The sequence below is a fragment of the Varanus komodoensis genome, unplaced genomic scaffold (assembly GCF_004798865.1).
Source record: "Varanus komodoensis strain SLA01 unplaced genomic scaffold, ASM479886v1 scaffold2, whole genome shotgun sequence".
In the NCBI taxonomy this organism is placed as follows: domain Eukaryota; kingdom Metazoa; phylum Chordata; class Lepidosauria; order Squamata; family Varanidae; genus Varanus; species Varanus komodoensis.
This window is the reverse complement of record NW_025335568.1, coordinates 41,134,885-41,156,037: the sequence shown is the minus strand read 5'-3', so window position 1 is coordinate 41,156,037 and position 21,153 is coordinate 41,134,885. Positions and strand designations below refer to the sequence as shown.

General features: G+C 38.1%; 2 protein-coding genes across 4 annotated transcripts in view; one reads left to right on the top strand and one right to left on the bottom strand.

Moving 5' to 3' along the window:
* The window catches only part of UBAC2 (UBA domain containing 2), a 135,147-nt gene that overhangs the window by 46,093 nt on the left and 67,901 nt on the right, over nucleotides 1–21,153 (top strand). For both annotated transcript variants that reach the window (XM_044428570.1, XM_044428569.1), the window contains one exon: nucleotides 20,067–20,190. In XM_044428570.1, coding sequence (XP_044284505.1) covers nucleotides 20,067–20,190 — 124 coding nt within the window. The remainder of the gene's footprint in view (nucleotides 1–20,066; nucleotides 20,191–21,153) is intronic.
* GPR183 (G protein-coupled receptor 183) lies at nucleotides 2,659–9,589 on the bottom strand. 2 transcript variants are annotated; one of them, XM_044428568.1, is made up of 3 exons: nucleotides 9,543–9,562; nucleotides 6,394–6,475; nucleotides 2,659–5,523 (listed from the first exon to the last, which is right to left on the bottom strand). In XM_044428568.1, exon 3 carries the CDS (start codon nucleotides 5,486–5,488, stop codon nucleotides 4,388–4,390), a length of 1,101 nt encoding a protein of 366 aa, XP_044284503.1. In that variant the 5' UTR covers nucleotides 5,489–5,523; nucleotides 6,394–6,475; nucleotides 9,543–9,562; the 3' UTR covers nucleotides 2,659–4,387. The 2 variants fall into 2 exon arrangements, with proteins under 2 accessions (XP_044284503.1, XP_044284502.1); XM_044428567.1 differs by lacking the exon at nucleotides 6,394–6,475 and having other exon boundaries at nucleotides 9,543–9,589.

Genomic DNA, 21,153 nt, shown 5'->3' with positions numbered 1-21,153 from the left:
ATTAGATAGATATTTGAAATTATTGCACAGTACTAACTACTCACTTATATAAATTGCTTTAGTGCTGATCCCACAAGCTATGTAGAACACTACTACATCTTGTCCAAGGTGAGTGCACAGAAGAAGTATCTGCTTCAGGAGTGCACTGAAAGATATTAAAAAATTAGAAGTTCTTACAGAATGCAGTGTAAGGGATCTATGTGGAATCCTGCCATTACATCTGCCTTTGTCAGTGGAAACATGTATCTTGCAGTATGGCAGGATCTAAACCTCCTGTACACAATTAGCTATTTTGCAGGTGGCACTAGGATTGGCTTTGGTGATTACAGCTATTATAGCTACAGCTTTGTAAATAGAGCATGAGAGGGCAGAGTCTGTTTGTTCTTCACGCTATTTTGAGTTTCGGTTCCTTATTCAAGATACCCTAAATTCATTGGGATAGTTAAAATTACAGTCTGCAGTGGGGAACATAATCTCAGGGATGGTCAGTAATGACTAGGGCTGCAAGGTTGAGTTGTTTTAAAAGTTTATATTAAGTGATTTAAATACACTATGATCTACTAAAAAGATGCCTGTAATTCTGGTGTTTCCATTGTGCCCTCACACATATCTCCTGGTACTTATCAGGCTCCCTGCTCCTCCTGTTTTTTAATTCATTTTGTTCTGTTTGTTTTTAACTGAGAGGTTGGCATGCTGCAAAGTGAGGTACTGCCCTTTGGCACCATCTTTATTTTGGTTCAAAACAAAGGTGGCATATTTTACTTCTTAGATACGTCTCTCTTGTACTTAGGTTCTTGGACAAGTCACTTTTCTTTTAGTCACACCAGTTTGCCTTCTGGGAATGAGTGTTTTGTAACTGGTCATGCCCCTCCATGGCAGTCAATTTAGCAACATGTCTATGGCATTCTGTTAACATTCTAAATGCATCCACTAATGCAAAAACTGTGGCTATCCCAGCTTTAAATTAATTAGGAAGGAGTTTTTTTTTTTTTTAGAAAAGGCATTTCTTGTGTAAAATAGAAGGAAGCATGCTTCTTCAAAGACCATTTCTCCCGCGTGTAAAAACAAAGCATACTTTCTTCTTTAGAACACTTGTTCTTTTCATATGCAAACATATCCAGATTTAACCTGTCAACTGAAATTAAAACTTTTAGGTAATGATAACTATAATAATAATTATTAATTGCTAGCTTCTCTGTAGCATTTGGCTAACCGATCAGAGATGGGAATAGTGCTGATCTTTTCTGAAAGAATGTGCCAGTCTGCTTTTTCAGACCATCATCTCTTTGCCTCCTGTGAGGCTTAATCACTAAATTTCCTTCCCCTTTTTCAGCCACAATGAAGTTTGGGGGGAATCATGAGACATGGGTGTGAAACACGAGAATTTTCCAGACATCCCATGCTTGCTAGCAAGACATTTTTCTTTAAATGTCTAAATGTTTTCCAGGATTAGCAAGAGAATCAATGACAAGCAGATGACTGAGGCTCAAGCCATAAGACAAAACATTGTATTCCCTATTTATAGGTAATAGAAAGGTTTTTGCTGGATAGTAATAGCAGTATCTGAAAGTATGATAAATCTTGTAATGAAATGTATCTTGAAATGTAACTTATGTTTGCATCACCTAATTTTAATGCAATTTCTCCCATGATCAGTGCAAACTGTGCTCTGTGCTTTTAAGCACTTCTAGTACTGTAGCAGGAATGTTTCCTCAGAAAACCAGGAACTAACATTTTTAATAATTCTTATAAATAATTTTGTGAAACACTCCCCCATACAAGATGTGAAAACTTAGTTATTGTAGTAGAAAAGAGCTAAGTGCAAGTTCCTTGTCCCCTAGCCAAGCCATTGTTTCCCCAACACCTCTATCGAGCTGGCTTTTGCCATCCTTAGGAAAAAATGACATTTAAAAGGGAAAAAAGCTGCAATGAGCTCAAAAGTTCTCATGAAGTTGGAGGGGCAGGAGGAAGTCAGTACCAGCAGACCTCAAATGCCATCTGGACAGTTTGGAGGCAAGGGGCACTAGTGGTTGCCTGACAATCCCATTGTGAGAGCAGTAAGGGTAATTTGCTACTTTTGCTTTGAGGCTCTTTAGCTGGTTCCACATATTCATGATGGGGAAGGTTGTCCCGGTTCCTCCTGCAGTGTCCCTGGAAAGGACCAATGGGAAAGTGGGGGAAGAAGGGATCCAGCAACCCATGATTATCTGTTGGGTTCATCATAGATAGTTTTCACAACAACCAACTATTGTGGCTTATTGCCAGGTATGTTAGTGTGGCATCAGTTAACTATGGGTTGTTAGGCACAAACAACCCATTAAGAAAGTCCATGGTTTGTTGTTGGATTTTGAACTGTGGATTGTATAAACTACGTGTTATATATATCTACAGAATTGTGGATTAGTGATTGGTTGTTTCATGAAACTACAGAGGCAGCAGGTAAGAACAGTTGAATAACCCTGTCTCTTTACATGCTGCAGTACCACAAACTTATAAGAAAACCAGGTCATAATCTTTTTGACATTAATAGGAGAAGAAATTTTGTTGTCCAATGGGCAAAATTACCAAATGTGAGGCAAAGAAGATTCTTGATTATTGTGGGTCTGTTGAATTCCCCTTCAGAACTCACTGCCAACATTCCACACCTGCATAAGCAGCTGCCTTGTGTTCCTTGTTTATTATAGAACAACTGCCTTTTAGCACCAGTTCACCACTATTTATAACATCAGGAAGTACAAAAACTCCCATAATGAAACATACAAGCTAATTTTCACTTGAATTATCTCCAGAACAAAATACCACAGATAGCTTGTACCATCCAGACTCATGTGCCAATCATTGTTTCTGCTTCTAGGCTTCTTTCCAGCTAAGAAATTTACAAGTTAACGCCTTCTTAAAACCGGGTTTTACTCCTTGTCACAATAACTCTCATCTCATATTATGGACAAATCTTAACTAATAGTGATTAGCTATTGCCCTGCTTTTTTCCTTTTTCTTGTTTTTAAAATCAGATTTTACACATATCATTCATCAGGCAAACTTTCTTTTTGCCTTTGTGTATTGGTTAACTTTCTACAGCTCAGGTTTTCCTAAATCCTACAAGGTTATTTTGGTTTTGGTTGCCAAAACACAACTATATGTACTTAAAATTTTTAAAAATCCAAGCCATCCTGTTCCAAGTAGCAATTCCTTAATTCTGATAAGAAAGCATGTGGAGAGAAGAAACATACAAGCATCTTAGGAAAGGATGAAAAGGAACAAATCAATGGCAAACAAAACAATATGTAACAAAGAGCTTCTGGATGCAGAAATTATTAAAGATTGGCAATAATCAGAATTGTTTCTCCATTTTGTATGTTACATCATTTTATCCTGCTCATTTGGATTCTTTTGGAAAGTGAAAGATGAGAATGCTTTTCGTTTAAATCAGTGATCAAACAGAAAGGAATACCCTTTCTAGCTATATTCTGCTATTGATTCCCTCCTATCTAGGAGTTACTTGTTGCAGTCTTATACTTAACACTGTGTCAGCATAAAATATATTATTGGATATGTATAGAACATATTCTTGCATGAGCTCTTTGTTTGTTGAGAAGTCATATGGGTAGCTTAGATGAAATCCCCCCTTCTTAGACTAGTGTGTGATCATATTGTATAAGACAGAAGATAGGGCTGGCAGTGGTTGGTGTTGGTGGGCCCAATGTGAATCATCCTTGAGCTGCATTGGCCAAGGGCTATTAGTAAAGTGTACTAAAAAAACATTTGCAATTCTTGAATGACAGTGGAATAGACTGAGTGAACTTTAGGGCCAGTGTGATACAAGTGGCTTTTGGACTCAATCATCATTCCCTAATATGTTTAAAATGAGGTATTATGGTCTGCATATTTTCTCCTGGAACACACAACTTTGCCTAATTATTTAGTAATTTATATCATGCATTATCTATGAAAAAGCAATTATTATTAAATGTTCCATTCCAGATTTAGTTTTTTACCCATCTATCACTATTGAGTCAGTTGTGGGAGTAAAGGATATATGAACTGGACATTAAATTTAATTTTAGTTTCTTGCTTTTTTGCTGGAAAACTAGTTCAGAAAGTGACTCTACACTCTTGCTTGGGTTACTAAGATGCAGAAATGGAAATAGACAAGACATACTATGATCTGTGATGAAAACATTTTGGAAAAACACATGATATGAAACCAAAGTATGAAGAAAAGAAAATGTTAGTCATTTTTTACTGCTGCTGTGGCATGTATCCATCCCCTACTCCTCGCAGATTCAAATTACTGGCTTTAATTTTTTTTAAATTATTGGTTCATGGATTTTGCTGTTCCCAAATTTTTCTGAAATCATGAGTCAATTTTTAGAAATCAATCATGTTTTCAAATGTTAATTTCTGATCTCCTATTTACATTTTCATACAGTGAAACAGGAGACAGCTTTTGGTCCATATTATCACGGGAGCTTTCTTCAGGAGCTGTTTTGACTGCACTTGATAGTGAAATGCTTCCTTGGCGTCTCAGTATTTTCAGTATTGTTCTCTTGTATCCTCTGCATGCAAAGAAATAGATGAAAGGATCAAAACAGCAGTTTAAATTCATCAGGAACACAGTGTAATGAAGGGTCTTCTGAAAGATTTGTTGAGAAGTGCACGGAATATAGACGAACACAAGCTTCTTAATCATATATACAATAATGGCAAGGTGATATGGCGTGAGACAGACGATGAAGACAATAATGATAAAAATAATTATATTAATTGCCTTTTTGTTTGTTCCTGATTTTTCAGCTAAACGGTTCTCTTTTGCAGTTTGACAAAGTTTGTAACTAATTTTAGAGTAACAGACTAATATAATTCCAAGTGGTATTACATATCCAAGTAAGCAGGCACCAAGAAGTATCCAAGGGAGATTATTGATTTTTTCAAAATTTGGATATTCCATGCATGTAATTCTTGTTCCCACCTTCTGTGACATAGGTAGTGAAAGTAATGGAAGAGTTTGGACCAGTACAAGAAACCACACAAAGCAAATAATGTACGTGGCACTTTTCTTTCTTCTGATATTGGTACGTAAAGGGTGGACCACAGCAACAAATCTGTCAATACTCAGACACGTCATAAAGTTCACAGCTGCATAAATGTTGATATAAAATATGAGTGCAGTGATTTTGCAGAATGCTTCTCCAAATGGCCAGTAAAAGCCCAGTGCATAGTATGTGATTCTTGTGGGCAAGGCAGTTGTAAAAAGAATGTCTGATACAACAAGATTTATTGAGTAAATTGTAGTTGAATTCATCTTTTTTCTGTGTTTAAAGATCACGGTGAGAGCAAGTCCATTTCCAAGTATTCCAGTTACAAAAATAACACTGTAGAAAATAGGCAATAAGATACGTGCTGAATCTTGGTGTTCATATAGATCACAGGTTATGTTAGTCTGGTTTCTTGTAGACACCAGAATGGTTGATGTTGATGTTGTTGTCATAGCTGATGTTGTTATCTCCAGGAAGTTCAGGAGACCTAGAAAAAATAGCAAAAGAAATGGAAATATGTTATAACTGATACAGAGAAACATGTTTCCATTTACAACAGATTGATAGGTAAACCTTCTAGAAAACTAAAAATGATAGCACTTAATTTATGTCTGAAATACTTTTTTCTCAATTTCAACTTTTTGGGAGACTCTTAGCTTTCAGAACAACAATTTCTAAAGGATCAGAATTTTGAAATGAGAGGAAGCAAACTTAGGACTTGAAGCAAGTGGACAAAACCCTCAGTCTGTTTTTTCAGAACTAACTTATATACTCATGTTGAAACCTCCACTTGATTCAGTTCATCACATGAACTGGAAAGAATATGAATTCAGGATTTTTTTGTGAATATGAAGAGAATATGATAATACTAAGAATAAATCTTGTGATAATACTAAGAATAAATCTTTTGCCTGAAGTATGAAAAGAAAGATGGTAGGTCAAGGGAAGTTTTATTTATTTATTTATTGTGATAGGGAAGCTGTAAAATACACTGCTAAATGCTGAGAATTTACTCTTGCCAAGTTTCATTCCTGACTGCATTTTTACTGTTTTTGCTGCTTTTAAATTTGTTCCAGAAGTAAACAGATTTCAGCAGAGTATCCTACTTTATTTATTAGATTTTTATTTTGTTCCATTAGCCGTAAAGGCTCTCTGGGTGTTACCAACTATTCTACATTATGGTAGGGCTGGCCATGAAGAGAAGGAGAAACAACTGTGTGGCTTTCAGCTTCCAGATTTTCCTAACTATGCTAAGTCTAAAATGTTGCATAGTAGGCAACCCAAATTGCCACAGCAGTTTTGTGGCACTGTTAATATAAACAAGATAGTCCAATTCATAATAACATTTCTTACGTACTTTTATGGATTATAAGGATGTATCCTTTTTCTGCTCTCTGCAAATGAATGTATTCATTAGGATGGGATTTGTGATCATTCTTCTGTAACAACAACATGCAATTCAGTGCTATGCATTATGCATATACATGCATATAATTATAGTCTTAGACTGCATTTCTTTGCATACAGTTCTAGAAATAAATTCCATTGCACATAGCAGAATACACTTCACAATATTATAATAAAATCGTTCTGTAAAAATAAAATGGAACTAGCTTACAGGAAAAAAAAGTAGAAAAAAAGGGATAACAGATGCCGAGAAGAGGAAGGAAGAGATCATGCTGGCACTAACTCCTAATGCTTTCTAGTTTCGAGTGCCAGAGTGATTTGTTTAGATAGTACTGCTCCTCCCAGCTTTTGTATATTTCTGTATTGTTATTATATGATTTCTTACTTCCAGTAATCTTAGCTAGAGATTTGACATCCTGTTTAAAAAAACCCTGCAAAATGCATTAGAAATGTGCACACAGGGTTAAAACAGAGCTTGTGACTGCAAAATAAGGAGATTTTTTAAATATGTTACTATTTTTTAATGTATAAAACTCTTGAGTATCTCAGCTCCATTCTGTATTCTAACAAAATATATGGCATTAAATGGGTTATATTTTCACATATTTTCCTAATCGGAAACAGTTTGAGAGAGAAAAACTGTTTAATAAGACAATGCATTGTAGTTTTACTATTTCAAAAGCAAACTGTAAGCTGATTTAGTTAATACAGCAGAGCCTGTCAAAATGTCAGAAGAAAGTAAATAAAATAGAAGGTTTATAAACAGAAGTTGTGAATCCAGCATAATGTTCAGTTATTGGGAGTGTGAGGGAGGATAGGATGATGTGCAACTAGCTGGTATGGATTTTATATCAAGTTGGTTGTTGTAATTTTGCCCTATAATGTGACAGTTTATGAAAAGTGGAAATCTGATCTGCATTGGCAAAGAACCACAGTGCATTTTTCAGTGCATTAAAACACTCATACTACGGTTAGAAACTATGGTGGGGTTTTTTGGAGGGGAAAATCCCTTAAAATAATCTCACTATTTCATTGTATGTTGAGGTGATTTTTCTGGCCTACCCTCATAGCACTCTGTTAAAAGTTATGCAACCCCAAACATGAATGAGTGGACTCCTTCATTGAAATAAATTCTGACTGGCAAAAAGATTTCAAGTCCATATTCTATTTATGTCAGTGGCAGAACACTTTTTAAAGGGTGGGATTTGCAGTTGTCTGGGGGGGAAATGCCTGAAAATGCATGGTATATACATTTAACTTAAATATAAACTTAAAATAACTTTTAAATATTAAAAGTAATATTTTAAAATGTTATTTAATTTATTTGTTGTAAGCCGACCCGAGGCTTCGGCGAATGGGGCGGCATAAAAATGTTTTAATAAATAAATAAAATAAAAATAAGTTACTTTGAAAACAATGGAATTTATTTCAGAGCAAATATAATAAAATGCCATTTTTTCCTTAAAGGTTGACTCTTTGTGTGGTTTAAAATACATGTGTCAGACTATGTTATGAGCTCTCAAAAATAATTTTCTGTTCCACTAAAATATTTTACAGGATCTCACTTAAATTAATATACATTAAACTTGGTTCTCACAATGCACTCTATGTTGTGGACTTGCCCTTGAAGACTGTTCAGAAGTGGCAGCTGCAGTATGTAGCAGCCAGATTAATAACGGGAACCAGAAAGCCAAACACATTCTCGCCCACTTGTATTGGCCGCCTATAGGCTTCCAAGTCCAAGGAGATGGTTTTAACCTATAAAGCTCTACAGGACTTGGGACTGCGATACTTGATAGATCGCCTCTCCCAGCTGCAAGCTACCTGGGCACTACAATCAAATCTAGAGCCTGCTTCCAACTGCCACCTCTAAGAGAGGTTTAGTTGGTAACAATGAGGAGAAGAGCAGGGCCTTCTCAGTGACAGCTCCCCAGTTGTGGAACAACCTCCCCACTGAGGTTTGCCTGATGCCAACTTTAATTTATTTTTGGTACCAGTTTAAGACTATCCTCTATGACAAGACATTCAATTAGTTTTATATTATATTTGGGCATTATGCCAAGTGCTTAATAGGTCTTTAAATTTAATTTGTGTAAATCGCAACTTTTAAATTTGGCTGTTAATTTTTTTTTTATTTGTATGATCTTTGTATTGCTATTTTTATTGAATTTTTATTGCATTGTATCTATCAGCTTGTTGGTGTCAAAGAAACAGCAACACACAGACACACAGATACACACACACAAACACACAAATAAAACATACTCAATAAAGCACCCTGCAGTCTAGTGCACACTTGCATGAAAGTAATCTCTGTTGAGTGGGGCTTAGTTCTGAGTAAGAATGCATAGGATTGGACTAAATAGAAAAAGGAAAGCAGGAAGACTATTCAAAGCAGCTAAAACTTTGCAATACTAAAGTATAACAAGTAAAGGTATTTTAGATTGTTGAGGGCTGTGGGGAATAAACATCTATTAGTTATTGTAAACTACCCAAAGAGCTTTCAGCTATTAGGGAGTATAAATTTAATAAGTAAATAATGGTTTTAAAAGAAAACATTTGTCAAAAAGGATATTAATGCTTACAATGCATTCTTTTAAAATTAATAACAATTATAATCTTTTAAGAACCACTTAATAGTACTTCATATTATATAAGCACTTATTCTTTATTCTTTGAATACTTGTCTTGCACCAAAATGTAATATACAATTTGAGTATAACTATTGGAGTGGGATAGATGTGGGGAATCAGGCTTTTGGAATCTTACGTTGGTTTTGCCAAATTGTATTTTTTGTTTAAAAAGCCACATTGGATTTAATACCCCTCACTTTTTGTACAATCAATATTTACTGGAAGTATACTATTTCTTTTTGGTGCCATCTTCTTTCTTCATCATCTTGTTATTATAAATAATAGTTTTGCCACTGATATAAGAGTTAATTGAACTGTGTTCCTGGGATAAAAATTCACTGCAGTCTTGTTATTTGCTTCTGTTAATTACTGCTGTATGAAAGCTGTTCTTAATTTCCTTGTCAACTCCCCACCACAATTCACTTTTTTGAAAAACAAAAACAAACATAATATTTTCTGTGCTCACCTATTAGTAGTCTGTTAAGTCCTCTGTGTTCTGCTCTTCCTTGCCTGACATTTCATATGCAACTGTTTCCCTTTTGCATGCTGTTCTTAACAATGATTAGGTCACACACTATCCTTATATGGAACTGATGACATTTCTCCTTCCTAACCCTAAAACCTATGAGAAGTGAGAGTCAGTTTAGCTTATGTGTAACATGTGTCTTTTCTTTTCCTTTTCCCTCCCTCCCTCCCTCCCATAAGTTAAAGATCCCCCCAAACCTCCAAGGATTGTGGCTTTTATAGAGTAAACATTAATAACTTGGTTGTAAAAAAAAAAGGATTTGCCTAGATGTAGTATCTTACAAATGATATATTTTAACAGAGCCTGATCTGTATCCTGAATGGCTGTAGTGGTGATGCTCAGTGCTGTTACACATACAGTGGTTCCTCGGCTCATGAACTTAATCCGTTCTAGGACTCTGGTCATGACCTGAATTGGTCACGAGCCAAGTCAAATTTCCCCATAAGGTTCAATGTAAATAAGGTTAATCCGTTCTGTAAATACTTTTTTAATCACAACAATTTGAAACAAAGTAACAAAGTAAAGTACAGTAGCGAACACTAACCTAGGCAGTGGGGAGGTTATTGTTTGGAGGGAGAGTCCAAATGATAATTGTGCGATAGCGATCATGCTCAGGTGGCGGGGAGATGGGCATGATGGCGATCGCGCTCGTGCAGGAAAGACAGGTGTGACCATGCTCAGGAGGAGGGAAGTTGGGGGAATGGCGATTGTGCTTGTGCAGGGAAGACGGGCACGATGGCGATCACGCTAAGGGGGAAGATGGGCACGATGGCGATCACACTTGTTCAGGCAACATGGCCGCGATCGTGGTCATCACCCAATGTAGAGTTTGCAAACTGAGGCAAAGTTTTTCTGAAATTTCTGTTCGCAACCCAATTTGGTCGTCAACTGAGGCGTTTGTGATCCAAGGTACCACTATATCATGAACTGTTGAGAAAGAAGCAGAACTTTTCCACTCCACATTCTACCACTCTAATGCTCTTTGATAACTAAATGTACTGGTGGTAGCTATATATTTCTTTTCATGTATTCTTTCCATTCATGTATAAAAGAGGGATAAGATTAGTAGAAAAGAACACATGGGACAGGGCACTGAATCCTGAGTGCAATGATTGGAAATGGATTTTAGGTGATGCATTGGATGCCAGCCCCCAGCCCTTCATGGGATGAATGACATCAGAGATGCAGCTACACCCCTGATGGCAGCTGTACCTGAACCACTGTGCTGGGGAGATCATCTACCTTGTGTGTCCTCCTTGAGGGCTTCTCTGCCTTGTACTTTTTCCCATGGGTGAAGTTGTGGGATAGATGAAACCAAGCTTCTTGAAGATGTGTGCTGCTATTCCAGATGGTAGTGTGCATGGCATGAGAAGGGAAGGGACTTGGATCGCACTTCCAGGAACAACTTTTAAGTGTCCTTCCAGTGTGCAGTCAGCATTGATTCTGGTTCTCTTCGCTACATGGGGAAGGAGATACAGGAGTGAAGCATGCTCAGTCAGCACCTACTAATCGCCCAGAGGAATCCCTTGTTTCTCTGCTCTGTGAGCTCAATAGCATGCAGATGTGTCTCTTCATTATCTCCGATCACGGATTGGAGATAACAAGAATTCCCAACCTTTCTCTTCTCAGCTAATGTTCAGCAAAGGGGGGAAGTTTTGTGCCCCTCTCCTGTGCACTTCCTTTTACTGTTAAAGCAGGGCATGCATATGCCACTGTATTCATCAACAGGAGATGGATATGTGACTGACAGTCCCATCACTAGTTTCTCTTTAATAGTGTGATGTAATATAGCTGCTTCCTTGTATGGATGCAGTGTGACAAATTGTGGCGCACAGGTTGGTGTTCTCATTTAAAGGAAAAGGAAGAAACATACATAGATTCTGTAGGTATGGTTGGTAAGAGAAGAAAATCACTCAAAACATAATCTACCATACACAAAAGGATAAAGAAGCACAGATGTTCTTGGATTCAACTGCCAATTAGGAAATGTCTGTTTGCTTAAAAGCCAGGCTTACATTCTATTTAAATATGAAGTTTTGAGGGATAGAAAGGACTTCTTATTTTACTATCCTGGTCTGAATATTGCAGTTAAAATGACTGATACCTCCAACTTTATGTGGGGTTTTGTGCTGAAAAATGAGTAAGAGTAATATATTTTTTTATTTCTGAAGGTTTATGAATTCTGTGTTGTCTGAACAATATTTAAGGTTTTTAACATAATACCTAGGGTGGCTTTATCATACATTAATCTGCTAGAGGAAATTACCTGGGGTATCTACAGACATCATTTCCCCAAAGTGTCTCTGGATTTGGGTGTGGGGAATTTTGTATTAGTAAATTCCACACAGTCAATGTTATTCTTAGTACACAAGTTCGGTTTGCAGTCAAATTTGTTCAGTTACTGACTGGAGTTAAAAGACAAGTTATGAGTCAAAACAGTATATGCAGCATGGGCTAAATATAAAGATAGGATTATGGCAGGTTTATTATAATCTATGCTTCATATATAATGAATAAGTAAGAGAGCAATTGTTGCTAGGGAACTTATATCACATAGATACATAAATAACAAATAAGAGAAATATTTTGATGGATATTGTTGCTGGGGATGTTTGCTGAAGATGGTTATCTTCACTTTGGTTATCACCTTTGTGCAAGCACAACAGTATCGGACCAAAGGTTGTTCCAATATATTCTAAAAATATGCATATGTAGTCCAAGTGCTTTTAGGGAAATATCACTTAAAGAATTATCACAGTTTGGAATACTTTATTAAGCCCCATCTGATAAGTTTATACAGTCATAAAGGATTACAAAAATCCTTAAAATATCAGAAAAATGAGAGAGGGAGCTAGGTATGTTTTTGTCAGCAAAGTTTTGACTGTAAATATGGGATAACACTGGAAGAAACCATAGACCAATGATTTTAAAACAAAATATGTTTAAACGATTTTAGATTTGATAGAAATTAAGAAGCATTTTTAAAAGATAAATTTGGACAAAACAGCAGTCAGTAGTTTGGCCACTTCAGTGTAAAAAGGGCATTATAGTAGAGAAATGTACCAAATGTTTTCCCTACAAGGAAAGGCTAACTTATGTGCTGTTTTTGTCCTTTATCCTGCGTTAAAATGGAACATACCATTAGTTGTGTTTGGGGTCCTTTTGTTACCCCAGGCAGCCATGCCTCAGGCAAGAAAAATGCTGCATGTGAAAAGGTTTTTATTCAGTTTTTATTTTATTTACTTCTCTGGTAGAAGTAAATCAACAGAAGAATGGCTTTCAGCAAGTACAGGTAATTTACAAATTAATCCTTTCTGAGGCTATGCATAACAAAATCTGCATAGCAATTCTTGATCTGTTCTTTAGTCTGCATAACAATAGTCAGGCCTACAAAATTTAAATCATCCTTTAAAAAAAATTCCTCAGTGAATTGTAATTCTGTTTGTGCAAGTTTTTAGCTTTGGGAAAAGAGACTAAGATTGCCTTTTGTTAGCTACATCTCTAAATGTTTCCTTTGTTTAGGTTCACAAAAATACCCAATTTAGCTATTTACATGAACACTTTTGGACATTTTGTTACCCCAGACATGCTTTGGTTTATAGAAAGAAAACTCTTAAATAAGAAGCTGAAAGTTGTAGACATTTCTGACTAGACTTTGGTGATGTCCTGAAAGGACTGACATAATGTGACCCAAGGGTAGGTATCCAAAAATGTAGGATGACATTAAGAGAAAAGATAATTGAAGGGGGCACAGTAGAAAGAAATTCTTCTCTGTTTCTTATAACCCAGTATTGCAGAGTAGGATCACAACAGAAAAAAAGTACTTCTTCACACAGTACATAAATAACTGGATTAACTAGATGGATCCTTGATATGATTCAACACAGAACTGTTTGACACAGAATAGATTCAGTGATAGTGTTTGTTCCAGACCACTGAACAGAAGTCTGGGGCCTCAGCCCAGCAGGCCCCAAAACCACTGCCAAAGTCAAGCAGCTGATTCAGCCTTTAAAAAACGTTTATTCATACTGTCCAATGAGGGTGGTTGCAAATGTCTGTGTGGTACCCCTGAACTGATGGATTTGTTTTGTTTTTAAGAGGAGAGGAAGTCCTTTCTGTTCATGATCCCACCAGATAGGAAAGGACTGGGATGGAAGGGAAGCAAATTTTCATTGTGGTCTCTGTGCATCATACACAGGGGCTCTGTGCCTGTGGCGCATCTTCAGGAAACTTCAAAGCTGAGGAATTTTTGGCAGTAACCCTCCCTCTACTGTCTAGCACACACGCTGGCAGCAGGTTCCGCCTTACTTCTTCAGTTCCATTTTGTGATAGCATTGGGAAGAGCTAGTCTTTCAGTATCAAAGCTTCTTAATAGGCTGCACCGCTATCAACTGCTATCAACAGAAAGAGGAACCAACTGATAAATGGCAGTTTTGGCTATCCTACATCTGCTTGCCATCCCATCACCTCCCCTTTCTTTGGATCGCTATTGCCTCTACTGCAGGAGTGGATCCAGTTGCCTGCTTCATCAGTTATGTGCTTATATTCCTCCTCTTGTTCAAGAAGGGCCATCTCTCTTTGTTCAGCTCACCACTGTTTCTGCTTCCCCCTCCCCGCAACCTATACAGCTATACAGTCTTCTCTCATCCCTTTCCTAGGCAATCTTTTAATAGAATTAGAAATGTTGCCCCTCCTGTTTGTCTGCTTGTCTTCTCCTGGAATCTTTCTGTGGGTTTGGAGGTTCTGACTACATAGCTGTTTGAATCTTTAGCTAGCACTACCATATATCTTCTCTCCAGGAAGGTGGTGAACTATGTGCTCGTGGGTTGGTGCCCCCAGCTTATCTTTCAAAGGTTCATATGATATTGTGCATGACATCTCATTTATCCTGAAAGTAGTTTCTGATTTCCACACAAGCCAGAATATTGTACTCCTGGCATTCTTCCGATCTCCTGTGTCTTCATTAGAGGTGGCCGTGTGTGCCCTCAGTGTATATCAGGCCCTGGCTTTTTATAAGGCTCAAACAGAACAACTTAGTCTGTTACACTGTTTGATTTGCTATGCAGGGAAATACCAGGGTTTGCCAGTCTCTTCACAGTGTTTTGCTTCATAGGTAGTTTGTGCCATGCATTTGGCTTATGAGTTGGAGGGACTCAACTTCATTGCTCCAGTCAGAGCACATTCAAGTCTCCACATCTGCTGCTTTTGGCTGAGAAATCCATTACGTAACTTACACAAAGCTGCAAACTGGTCAACTCTCTCCACCTTTGTGAAGCATGATCACCTTCTTCCTTTAGTAGTGTCCGCTAACAACACTACCCTCCTCCAGTAAGTGAGCTTGCTATTTGCTGTATGTGTTACACACAAGGGCTACAAAGAAGAAAGACTGGTTGCTTACTTGCAGCTGTAGTTTTTCAAGTTGTCTTCTGTGCATTCACACAGCCTTCCCACCATCTTCACTTCCTTTAGTAGTGTCCACTTCTTTTCATTTGATTTGACATTGACACATTGTTGCATTGTACTGTATTTTTCTCTATATCAATGGCCTTCATCAGCACTCCACCTTTATCTTCTCTCGGTCTCAAGACCACAGTTAGTCAGACTCTACAGAACTAAGGGAATGAGTGTAACCTAGTCAGTGGGAAGAGGAGTTCACACCAGGAATTCTTCAGCTTTGGAAGCTTCCTTAATGAAGCCCTGTGCAGGCATAGAGCCCATGTGTGCAAAAGCACAGGTGACCACTTGAGGAACTACAGTTTCAAGTAAGCCACCTGTCTTTGCTGCCCTGCCATCTTGCCTTCTGCTTGTCATAACCAATTGGGGATGGCATGGGAAAGTGTTCCTCTTTCTTTCTTTTTTTAAAAGAAGTCATGCGCAATAAGTGCCCTGTTTAGCCAAGCTGACTCGCATGCATGGGTGGGCCATACATCTACTGTATGTGGGTGTTTAAAACAGGGAAAGGAACCTACTTACCTACCTGATAAACTGGGTGGGCGTAGTGGAGAACAGAGCGCGACCAAAGTTGCTGCAGTATTTGCCCCACTCCCAATTTACCAAGCAGTTCTGGGAAGAAAAGGAATGCTGTTTTTTCCTTCTTTGTCATAAAGAAAAACGTTGCAGTGGGACAGGCACACCTCCCTCTACCGCCTGCATGCGTCAATGGTTTGGTCCAGTAGTGTGTGTGACTGCTGCTGTGGCATCACAGAACCCTGTTTTAAGTAAAGGAAGAAAATGCGAGAACGGAATCCCTTCTTCACACTGCCTGGTAACTTGAGGGGTGGGGAGAGAGTGAACAACCAGAATAGCATTGGAAGGGAAAGAAGTTGGGCCAAAGGCAAAGGGCTGGCTGGGTAAAACACGCCTACAGCTATGGAGGATTTCAAGCCCTCTTGCAATTAGTTGTGCCACTGGGCTGCTTTCAGGATCTTTTTGTGCCACATGAGCAGATGAGACCCAACTCCTTTTATTAACAGCTGTTATTATCTGCGTGGACTTTTCCATACAGCATTTGAGTGAAAATTTATTTACATAAACACATTACCTTGATAAAATGGTGCTGTGGCATACAGCTACTAAACCTGAAAAGCATGAAGAATGAGGAAATGATAACTTAGTGTAAGTAGATTTATTATTATTATTATTTTATTTTATTTTAAACTTATTTTAATTGTTAAATTATTTGTATTTATAGGATTTTAAATTTTTAGCCGAGATGCACCGGGGGATTTTTAAATAAATTTTTATTGTTATATTGTTATTTATTTATGTATTTTGTTTCTGTTGTGAGTTGCCCCGAGGCTTCGTTGCAATAGGGGCAGCATAAAAATGTTCTAAATGAATGAATGAATGAATGACTAGGACACTTTTTGAGAAATCTGTGCGTCATTTATAACCAGTGTGTGGTTTTCAAAAATTCTGTCCACGTAAGCCTTTATAAAGATGAAACCACAGGACAAGAGGGAAGTTGGCATTTAATTTCTTACCATCGCATTCCACTGAGATGCTCCGTACTGCACTACTATAACATCTGCTGCCATTTGTTACCACCATGTGATGTAAGAGTTTGACCATTTAAGATGATACATATAAGATGAAAAAATATGAATAACCAGCAACTGCTCCAGCATGCTCATGAACTGTTTTCATAACAGAGTTAGGTATTTCTGTCTCTGTGAAGGGCAATCATATTGACTTGGATTATGTATACTATGCCCACAATTTTCTTACTTGAATCTTTGCCTCCGGAGTAATCCTGTATTGTTTTATGGCAAAACAAATTACCACTAATGTTCATCTGACAGGGGCAATGTGTTGTTGAGATTTGCTGCTGATCCCACTAGAACCCCACTGTTGGTTTTCTTTCATCAAAAAAGGTAGCAAGTTAGAAAACAGGAGGATTGTTTCAGGCTGGCCTCCACTGGCTTTTGAGGAAATCTTGGTGTTCCTTGTGTACTTACTTACAAAGCAACTTGTACATTTTAGAAGTAGTTGCATGTCTACCCAGTTAGTTCATGACTAAGGCAAGTACTTGAATTTTATAGTTGTTGTGTTTTTATCCATTGCAGCGTAGTGTCAGCCTTATGCTACATCAGCATGAGAAAGTACATATGTGAACACAGCAGTGTTTAAAGGGGTTTCCCAAGAGACCAGTATTCTAGTAGGAGCAAAACCACAGAGCTCTTTCTCCGGAGCATGGTCACCCTCAAAAAATAAGAGAAGTGACAGGGCACAGTGAAATGCATCACTCCCAAATGTATAGGAAACACACTCAACTCACACACACATATACACAACACACACACAAAACAAGGAAAATTGTCTCCCTATGTATCCTTCCCCCCTGCTAGTTTCCAGCAGTAGCTGGCAGCTTTCTCCTTAGAATTGCTCAGTGCAGCCATTGAGCCCAAGATTATGATGATGGTGGCGGTGATGATCCTCGGAGACTACCTGGGTCAAGGGAAAAATGTGTATTGAGAGGGGTCTGTGCGTTGCCTTTGTATGCACCAACAGAGGCTCTGTATCTCTAAAATGGTATAAGAAGCATGAATCAATAGGAGATTTTTCTTACTTCATATGAAGAAAACTCAGGTTGGGCTGATTATTTTTTAAACACTGTTGGCATTGTCTTAGCAACCATGTTGTTGTTCTTCAGCACTCATCAAACAGCCACAGTTGACTAAATGCTCTGTAGATACTAGAAGATAAGGCAGTACTGGTTTGTACCTAAAGACATGAGACAAAAGAAAATGGAGCAAGCACACAAGGATGTACCCTGAAGTTAGTAGACCACAGGAATGCCATTTTGTCTTAGTCTTACCTAGGTTTTGTGGCTGTAAGAGTGACATCAAGTCTGGTTTACACTATACTGTATTTTAGAATTTTCAAAAGAAGAGGTAGTTTGTATAACTTGCTTAAAAGTTATTAGTTAGGGCATTTGTGTTTTCATTCTCTGTCTATCAGTAGGTCTTCCATGCCCTGTTCTGGGATTCCAGGATAAAGTTGAGACTCATTGGATAGTACCAGGTAGAACCTGTTAACCAGATTTATAGAAGTTTGAAAAAGAGATATGTCATGGGTTTGGGTCAAAAGACGTGGCAGCACCAGAAACTGTTTAAACATTTGTGACATTTCTTGGCTCCATGTCTTGATCTTGGGCTTGGTTTTCATAAATGAATCCTACATGAAGTACAAGCTTATGTACTCCCTCATCATTCACACATTAGGGGAGAGAAGTAAAAGCTTCCTGGTTAGAAACAAGGTGTATTTAACTTAGAAAAAGTAGTTCCTAAGAAATCAGGATCTCAAACTGGGGTAGGGGAAGCACATTAGCCCAGTGCTCAGGCAGATTGTTCATTCCACAATGCACCCTAGGCTAATATTTTAGCCTAGTCTATCCTGTATAATTACCCAGAGGATGGTCTTCTCTGTGGTGGTGCCCCGACTGTGGAATTCGCTCCCCAGAGAGGTTTGCCTTGCGCTGACATTATAAGTCTTTTGGGCACCAGGCAAAAACCTTTTTATTTGCCCATCATTTTAATATTTAATTATTTTAACTAGGTTTTAACATTATGTTCAGTTATGTTCTGTTATGCTTGTTATGTTATAATTTGTTGTACTTATTTACTGTTGTGATTTATTTACTGTTGTAAGCCATCTTGGGACATCTTGTAAAGAACAGGGTATATGTATTGTTAATAAATAAATAATGCCTGCTGTCATTAATTGTAATATTTTAAACACAAGCATTAGTGAAGAGTTAGACTGCAGTCCTGTACACCCTTACCTGGGAGTAAACCTAACTGATTTAATCTGAGGCTTGCTTCTGAATAAATATGCATAACATTATTTTTCCTTTTGGCATAATTCTATACAGTATCCGTAAGAAAATGTGGAATGCTTTTTCCTACATGCGTTACTGTTTATGACTTTCAAACAATTATAATGGATTATGTAATCTGTTTTCATATGATGTTTTTATACTTCTCAGTAGTTGACAACGATTTCAGGGTTAATAAGTTGCAACTTTTTACCACTCTTGAATATGCATACTGCTTTGCACAGCTTAAAAATATGACAAAGTTATTTTGAACTGAATCCCCTTTCCATGTTGAATTGCCCTTGGAAGGCCAAGTGATTCTCCATATCTCTATTTTTGGGGTAGTTATGCACTTGAGAGTGTTTCTTACTACATATCAGTGTGTGAAAATAGTTGGAAAATGACTTTTACTTCAGTATATAAAAAGTTTTGGTCTTCCAATTACACCAACAAGTAGCACTGATTTATGAAAATTTTTTCAAAGCCCTCAGACAGGTGAAGCTTGGATCTTGGCAAGAACTGGCTTAGGCTAGGGAATTGGAGTTTGGGAGCTTATTGTTTGTTCTTCCTCAACCTTGGTTTGAAAAAATGCATCATTCCAGGGAAACAGTTTAAATTAAACTGTTTTGCTCCCTATCTTTTAAAGCAAAAACACAAGTAAACATGTTTATATTAAATTACAACTTTTCTGCTGTTAGCCAAATTCCTAATATTCAGTTGAGTTTCTAGCTTCATTTTCTTGGTTGGACTCCAGTGTAGCCAGGTATGACCAAGAAAAATGGATCATGCAGAAGAGAGCCCAGAGAAAAACCTGCACCCCTGCCTTGCAGGATGGGCATCTGCCAAATAAGGGTGAGGATATGCTAATTCCCCAGGGAACAGCATAGGTAGGAAGCAAGCAAGGATGCTCTTCTTACTCTGTGGGGCACCCCCTACCACATGAACTTTGCTAATATGTATCTAGTGCTAATCTGAATAAAGAAGCTTCTAGTTATTCTTAAAATGTTGGTGTGAGTAATCTAGGCAGATTATTCAACATTCTAAAAGAGATGTAACAGAACTAGTCAGAATTAGTCAAGGGAGAGAGACTGAAACTCTACTGAAATGCTATTGATGTCCTGTTTTTGCATTGTATTTTGTCTCAACAGCTTGGGCCCTGTGTTTGCGCTTTTTGTACCATTTTATTGCTCCATTCCAAGAGTGCAAGTGACACAAATTCTAGGACAGTTTTCCATCACAAACAAGACACTGGTCTATATACTGGGTTTGCAGGTACAGTATGTATTGCTTTGTTTGCTCTTAATTTACTTAGAAGTACAGCACTTCCAATTTGCACACACTGTCTTCCAGAACACACTAATTTAGTATTCTAGATTCGTCATGGTCTCTGTGCATCACACATACATGAGTGCTGTGCCTGCACAGTGCCTGTTGTCGGGAAGATTTAAGAGCTTTAACGGTTTTTGGTGGGAACTGTGCAGTCCCTCCCCCCCGCCCCCCCCCAGTATAAATGGGCGGTGTGCTCGCTCCTTTGCCAGCCTGCTTGCAACCACCATTCACTGTGCCTCGGGCCTTGTTGTTTATTTCCTCATATTTTCGCAAACTACTTAGTTTACTCTTTTGAATAGTTCTAAACTTCTAACTTCGTCTGACCCCTTCTTGATCTAAAACTCTTTACCTGTTGTTCGCTACCCTTACCGAACCCCCACTTTATATCCTTTCTCCTTTCCCAACCCCCTTTCCAATAAATACATAAATAAACAAAGCCTTCTAATGTCTTAACCTTGAGCTATACCTCTCTGCTTACCACTGTACTTTCCTCCTCTTTCTCTTGATGGCACAGCGGGAGGCTTTCTGCAAGTGCGCTTAGTGTGGACCTAAGATGTCTCCCACTGACCCGCACACCCTATGTCTCCTCTGCCTAGGAGAGGAACATAGAACCGACAAGTGCAGGCACTACCAATCATTTACTAGGCAAGCTCGGAAAAACTGAGAAAATCAGTCTCGGCTGATACGGCTCCTCCGTGGCTCCAGGGTCTTCCAAAAGTGCCCCCTCTCGCCCATCCAAAGGGGACTCGGCCAGTCCTGATGGAAAGTGTTCCTCTCATTCTCCTCTGAGGAAACATAAGGAGAAGAAGAAGCATGTCGGGTCCGAGGAAGCTTCAAAACCTAAGCATCCTAAGAAGGACAGACATGATAAGACCGAGCATCAGCACAAAAAACACACTAAAGTGC

What these genes read in the sequence shown, in the direction of transcription:
- GPR183 (XM_044428567.1), bottom strand. Translation starts at nt 5,488, where the DNA reads ATGACAACAACATCAACATCAACCATTCTGGTGTCTACAAGAAACCAG.